At 39.0% G+C, this 7,500-nt stretch overlaps 1 protein-coding gene across 2 annotated transcripts in view; it reads left to right on the top strand.

Annotated features, from left to right (window-relative positions):
* The window catches only part of LOC119574694 (protein SMG9-like), a 13,955-nt gene that overhangs the window by 5,772 nt on the left and 683 nt on the right, over window positions 1–7,500 (top strand). Inside the window, exons 4-9 of one of the 2 annotated variants that reach the window (XM_037922084.1) lie at window positions 1,361–1,544; window positions 3,422–3,601; window positions 3,807–4,101; window positions 4,438–4,591; window positions 4,956–5,055; window positions 5,239–7,500. The exon at window positions 5,239–7,500 is cut by the window's right edge and continues 683 nt beyond it. In XM_037922084.1, the coding sequence (XP_037778012.1) occupies window positions 1,459–1,544; window positions 3,422–3,601; window positions 3,807–4,101; window positions 4,438–4,591; window positions 4,956–5,055; window positions 5,239–5,317 (894 nt within the window). In that variant the 5' untranslated portion in view covers window positions 1,361–1,458 and the 3' untranslated portion in view covers window positions 5,318–7,500. Of the gene's footprint in view, window positions 1,545–3,421; window positions 3,602–3,806; window positions 4,102–4,437; window positions 4,592–4,955; window positions 5,056–5,238 lie in introns of both variants that reach the window. The other variant, XM_037922085.1, reaches the window with a different exon arrangement.

Genomic DNA, 7,500 nt, shown 5'->3' with positions numbered 1-7,500 from the left:
ACAACACCTCATAAGAATAAGGTGTTATCCGTATAAGGTGTTTATGTTTGTTTGTGGTTGTGTTTATCATACAGATCTTACACTATTTTCCTTATAATAAACTGTATATATAACTAGCTTCATTAGCTCCACCAGTTGATTTATAAGCCTCTACAACCATCTAAACCACGCCAACTCGCACTGGGCCAGCGCGGTGGGGTTGGTCCCAAACTCCCCAAACATGAAACCAAGACAATTGGGGAAGGCCTACGTCCAACAACGGACCCTCAATGGCTGATAGCACACATAGCACACACACAACCCACACTGTGAGAGAAGGGATTTAGCTTGTTTTATCAGGATCCTGACCACAAGATATAACACACTCAAAACTTCTTTAGTAGTTTCTCCTGGATTATCAATACTTTTAAGAGCTTTTCAGTCACCTACAGATGATTCAAAAAGGTGTAAATACCAAACATAAACTTTAATATAATGACTGACCTTGTTCAGATCCTCATTATAATGACAGACCTTTTAAATCACTGATGCTAGAAGTACATGTACACACTCCCTGTCTAGTGTGATTTTTGTTTATTGATTTTGTTTATGCATTGATGGCACCTCAGTTGTTTACTCAACAAGGAACTAGTTACTATGCCTACATGATCTCACCTGTTTACCCTCTCCTGAGAGAAAAAAATTAATATCATTGGTTTACTGAGAATGTTATAATATTGGTAATGTCAACAATGATGATAATTTTGTTAATAAGGCTAATAATGATAATAAGATTAAATTTTTTCCTCAAATTTTCAAAGAATGGGGTAAACAGGTGTGGGCAGGGAGAGCTAGCAATTAACTCCTTGATGACTAAGCACCTATGAAGCCATCTATATTATCAAATTTGACAAAACAAATCTACAGTGGACACTGCATGTACCTGGCACATTGAGCACCTACTGGACTCCTTCCCAGCACTTCATAACTTGGTGTATGAGTGTTGCAGACAGTGAGTCAGGGGCTGCGACTTGGTGAATAGAAGATTAATGATAATGGAAAGATTCATATGTCTGTCTCCATATGCAAAGCAGTGTTTTATAGTTTGAGCCATTTTGAAGTACCTGTCAGCTGTCTTTGGATTCAAATTACTTTGAAGGCAGACTGTTTATGCAGAAGTATCTCAGGTTTATTCACTCTGGCTTGTTAAGTATATGCTACATTTTTACATAGTTAAAATAAATTACTATAGTATTAATTACAGGAGCAGTTAGTTCAGTTTCTGCAAATGCCTTGATTGCAATTAACTGAAATGTGTAATATACTCCTTTGTGTACATTGTAGCCTACATTCTTATCTCTTTCTCCCTTGTCCATTGCAGCCTCCTTGACCCCAGAGAGGATGATGAAGGGTCCAGCACGACTGCTGGATGAGACCCTCAATCTGTGACGACCTGCTTGTACTGTGGACAGAGCATTCATGTGTGGCTCTGATGGGACACAAGGTCGCAAGTCTGTTCTGGCCTCTCTCTTTGTGGATCCCGAGACAGATATAAATAAGATGAGGTAAGACCTTTTCATTTTCATTTTACTGTTCACCTTAGGCTCTTGACGTCACTTTTCAGTTGAGATGTTGAGTCTTATTCAGCATGGATCCAGATTACAAAGATGACAAGTGTAAGTGGGTGCTTAGATTTTTATACAAATCTTTAGGGTAAAGTTTCCTGGTAGGGCAGTTATTTACATTATTGTAACTGACTTCCATATAATTCAGGAACAGTATACATGAAAGGTCTATGACTGTTCTTTATGATTTTGTGTATGATTTGCCCCAATGCTACATCTCTGTTAATTCTGTTAATTAGAACTAACATTTTTATTGGTGTAGATGTTGATATAGTATAACAGTAGGAAACTGGAATAATCTGCTTATATATGACAGTAATATTACACATTTATTATATCTAAATGTGATTAGGCATTTATTGTCATTATTCAATTATAAAGGCAGCTGCTGTTATCTGTATTTTTTGATAAAATATATAAATGGAAATGAAGGAGACAGCTCAATATTTGATAAGTCAGAGACAAAGTGAAAGACAGTTCTTACTGACATAAAATGTAGAAAAATTAACATTTCACAGTAAATGAAAAGGGAATTCCAAGTTTTACCTATAATATTCAATGTATAATTACTTTCATATTTGTTTAAATTTGCACTGTTTTTTTAACCATTGTGTGCTTGACTGTGGACACTTCATGTAAACTTCATGCCAATGGCAAGACTGTTCTGGACCATCTCTCTGTGGGACACGAGCAGCACATAATGACATAGACTTGATTTGCATGACATGTCCATTGTCTACTATTTAAGATTTCTATTCAAAATACAAAAGACAATGTGCTTTAGTTACAAATCAGACGTTGGTTGCAGTTTACAGTTATGTATATTTAAATTGCAGTATATGCATAAAGTTGTGATTAATTGTGTATTCATAACTGAATCTTAATCTCATTTTATTGTAATGTTTGAAAAACACAATAAGAAAATGCAAAAACCACACATTCTAACTGCATGATTCCACACATGTCTTATACTTTATTAGGCACTATATTGTCTTCAATTAATACAACTATGTATTTTTATTGTAAATCATACAAAAAAACCTTACAGTCTGATTATCAGGAATTTGAAAGAGACTGAAAAAATGAAAAAAATAAACATTCTCAGTATAAGAAAGGGAATTCAAGTGTCAATTCAGTATAACGACAGTCGCTTAAATGTGCCCTTTTTTTAAAGATGTGTGCTTATGCATGTAGGACACTTCCACACCTCTCCTAAAACTTCAGCCAAGTCATAGGCAAGAACTAGCTAATTGGCTGTCAAAAACATTTTCATGATGAGTCATAGACAAATTTGCCCAGTCAAAGCTACCAGTAATGACAAATAGACTTTGGAGGCACATTTTGATAACTGACAATTGATCCATTTCTACATATTTAAAGCAATTTCCTATTCAAAAATACAAATGACACCATGTGCTTTCTCAGCTGATACAAAGATAAGACGTATGGTTGCCCAATTTACAGTTAGATATATATAAAATGTGTCATACTATTGGCATAATAGTTGTAAGAATTAATATGTATGTATTTTAACATATTACTGCAATCTGTAATCTTCATAGTGTCTATAACATTGTAAATGTTTGGAAACAACACAAATCATAGACAAAATTGTGAAGAACAGTCACACACCGTACCTGAATACTGCCCCTGAGCCTTCCACACAAGAGTGGTCCTTATGTAACTTTCAAAATTAGAAAGCTTATTCCCTCATTTATACTGTGTCTTCTCTCTAATGTGCAAATAGAATTAAAATGTTATATTTTTATGTGTAAATCCTTATACCTCTTCAGAGCCAAAAAATCCTTATCCACCAGGTCATGCACTTTCCGGCCAGAGAGCTTGGAGCAGCTGATGTCAGGATGCCACGGCACCAACGGCATTGACATCTACATCACCAGCCACCGCCTCTTCATTCTGGACTGCCAGCCGCTCCTCTCACCCTCCATTATGGACCGCATTGTCACCCAGGAGAAGAAGTTTACTTCAGACTACAAGTAAGCCAAACCCTCTCCACTCTTTCATTTAGAAGTATTCAAGAGGGAGAGGAGGATAGAGGACATGTAAATTGACTAGGAAATGTTGGTCTTTGTACTTGGGAACATCAGTGGGAGGAAGCTTTGTGGAGAAGTATTTTGGTGATTATTGCTAAAACATTGTGGCATTCTAAAACAAAGATCCTTTCTTTTACCATCATTACAGTTCGACAGAGAACTTGATGGAAGTGGAGTCACTGCAGCTGCTGACACTGGTGATGAGCATTGCCCATGTGGTCGTCCTCGTTCAGGATTCTGGCACAGATCCCAATCTGATTCGCCTCCTGCAGACATGCGAGATGATGAAACCTTCGTCTTCCTCTACACCCTCCTCCTCCTCCTCTTCACCCTCAGCCCCATCAGGAGGGGATGAGACACAGCAGTACTTTCCACATGTGGTGTTTGTGCACAACCGTGCTCCCTCCCATCACTTTTCTCCCTCCACCTTGAAGAAGTTGCAGGTAAGAATAAGGCCTTGGTCAGATGTTACTCTGGAACAGTGATGAGGAATAGGCAGGCAGTAAACAAATAGATACTGCTATGCAGTTCATTTGAATCTTTAAATGAGAATACTTTTCTTGGAAGATTTCTTAGTATTGATAAGACCAGTAGTAATTTTTAGTGAATTCCTGGGTTTTGGGAAGCTTAAGCTAGTGCATAGCTTGCACGCATAAAACAAACATACACACACACACACACACACTTACTTACTTACTTACTTTTGTTGTTAAAACATTAACTTACCAGATAATGGACTTCACTTCACAGTACTTGATATTTCTCTTTCTTCACTGCAGGGTGTGTACCAGGAAGCCTTTATGGGCTCTTGCCTGGAGAATGAGAGTCGTATAGGGGCTTGCAATGGCCTCACATATGCTCCACTGGCCCAGACATCCTGTGGAAGTCTGGTCAACCTCTTCTTGTTGCCAGACTTACGCTCTCAGCCCCAGAGTAAGCAACAGTAGTCATTAGTTGTACATATAATAGAAAAAATATACATGGTATATCACAATTAGATTTCCTAATATTGTTTTTTCTTCTTTCCGTCTTGTCCTTTATATTGATTTATTTAATGTTCTTCCCTCCCCCCCCCTCTCTCTCTTTCTTTCCCTCTCCCTTTAACCCTCTCTCCCTTTCCCTCTCTTCCTTTCTCCCAATCTCTCTCTCTCTCTCTCTCTCTCTCTCTCTCTCTCTCTCTCTCTCTCTCTCTCTCTCTCTCTCTCTCTCTCTCTCTCTCTCTCTCTCTTTAATAATTATGTGGTTTGTGAAGTAACCAAAGAAAATTAGCTTCACTTGGCACAATTAAATATTTCAGGTCATGTGAGGTTCTCTGAAGCCCTGCGTGAGATGCGTCGGCAGGTGCTGAGTTTGCGTCGTCTGCCCCTTACCCACCTCACACTTACAGAGAAATCCTGGTTCGTAAATTAGAGGGTTTTGTTTTTTACTTAGCTCTCCATTATTTTGTCTTTGTTCATGGAAAGAGAGATATCCTTTAGAGTATTGTAAAACCAAACCCCATGATGTAGTAACCATTGCTGCTGTATTTTTTGTCATTTTCCTTGTCCCCAATGTGTGATTCCTAATTATACATTCTACAGGTACCAGTATGTGTGCCGCACATGGGAGAGTGTGCGGAAGTGGAGCCTCTTCGTGGAGTACAGCCGCCTGCTGCCTTGAGCGGTGCCGGTGCTTGTATCTGGACATCTCCTGCCTGGCATCATCACCCTAGCTCTGTGGGTGTTGTGCCGCCCGTGACAGACGCCTGTCGCCACTCACTGCCCTGCTCTGCTCCCCACATGGGACTGTCGCAGCCGGTCGGCTTGGCCCCGCCCCTGCCCCTCCCTCATCCCCCATGCCTCACAGCCAGCTGTGTGGAAGGGTCATCAACCTGAGGGGGTCAGTGTGCATGTGGGCACCGTGCCCAGCTGTGGGAGTGGCACTGCGTCGTATGTTGTTTGGAGCTGCATCCCATAGGCCGTGTCTATGGGGGCAGCAGTAATCTGGCCCAACTGCTGTGTTGGGCCAACCAAGGTCGCAAGATGTTTTTGTATCGAAGTTACCCATTACTCTCTTGAGCCGATGTGTGGCCCAGAGCTCTTGGCTGCACACAGCAATGCAAAAAAACTTTTCCTATTCTGATGATTCAGATGGAGAACATACTTGCTACATTACATGTGTAAAGAGAGAGCAAAGTACTGGGGGCACACAGCTGCTGAAGAAGGTGATGGGTAAGCGACTACAAGAACAACACCAAAGCTACATCCCTGACCCTCCCGACATGGGTCCTGGCTGTCTGTTCGTCACATTATTCATCATTAACAAAGGTGTGGTGAACACAGCAATTCAGGAAATTCACTAATATGGCAATGATTTTGCAAAACACTGAGAGAGTAAATTAAATTATTACTGGTAGTTTTGATTTCGTGCAATAGCATTAATCAACAGGTAAAGTTTCCCATATCGAGATTTTTACCTGAATTCTCAATCGTTACTTGACTTTTGGAAGTCTTGCTTTCTTCACACCTATCATATTCAACAGTATTAAAAAAAAAAAAAAAAAAAAAAGAGAGAGAAACAGACACACACACACACAAAAAAATATAAGTATTAAAGACTCCAGATGCTTTCAAATAATGATTGATAATTCAGTTACTTGTTTATGCTACTTCACACAACATGCAAAGATTTTGTGATCCAAGATGCTCAGAGTTGTCTCATACACAAAATCAAGCCAACTGCCGTCTGCTCTTCTATAGCCCTCACATCGGCAATATACATCTGTGTCTTACCTTTATAATGTCTACTTGGTGATATTTTCATGTCCATCACCTTCCCTTCAGTCTTACAAACACCTTAAAGTCTGCCGGCAGTATCTGCTTGATGCTTGACTTTGGTTGTCAGTGTTAGAACTTAATGCAAAATTAATCAACACCACTAAACACAGACACTTTTACTCACTCACACGACTTTTGTATCAATTATAATTGATGCTGGTTCAAGTGATATGTTTGTCATGTGACATTTCTATGGAAGGGATTAAACCTTCACTGACAGATGATAGTTTGTGTTTATTTCAAGAGTTTCAACATGGTGATGATTGATTAATTACTTTCTGATCACTTGATATGCCTAACAGTTGGAGCATTGTCGGAGGTTGGCTGGCTGGCTGGCAGTACACATTCGGGTACTGATAATAGCTATGCATCTTTTGTACCAATGGCCAGCACTACTGTTAGGTTCAGTAACCCATCCCTGATCAACAAACTTGGGAGAGGTTGAGGTAAACTTTGGTGGGAAGCCTTGACCATTTTATGCCAGCCTCTCCAAGCAAGAGTAATATTTAGTAATATCTTACAGGTTCCATGTAACACATATAAGTTAACCATAAGTGGAGCATGAAACACACTTAACAAGGGTTGCTAGGAGGAAGATTAAGATAGGTTTCTTGGGTCAGAATTCGAGAAGGATAAAGATAAAGAGGAAAGCAATCCTACGCTAGGAATCCGTCTTCTATCATTTATTCCTGCATTTTATGAACCCGGCTCAACGATGTGTGAATCGGCCACCTCACATTAGCAACAGGAAATGCATCTTAGGTATTTCATCTTCCTATTAGCGAAACCATGAGTCTTAGGAAAGCACTTGGGTCAGTTGACTATCAATACAAGTCAAGAGGTGTAAAAAGTAAAAAAATCTTAAATATTAGTTTGTGATTATTGATAATGAATTTTTATTATTATTATTATTATTATTATTATTATTATTATTATATATAATTGTTAAAATCATTTTTTATATTCATTTATTTCCAACTTTAAAGAGCATGACTGACATTTCTCTCCAACGGCAAGATTCAAAGG

This window comes from Penaeus monodon, chromosome 6, assembly GCF_015228065.2.
Source record: "Penaeus monodon isolate SGIC_2016 chromosome 6, NSTDA_Pmon_1, whole genome shotgun sequence".
Lineage (NCBI taxonomy): Eukaryota > Metazoa > Arthropoda > Malacostraca > Decapoda > Penaeidae > Penaeus > Penaeus monodon.
This window is presented reverse-complemented; position numbering and strand designations above follow the sequence as displayed.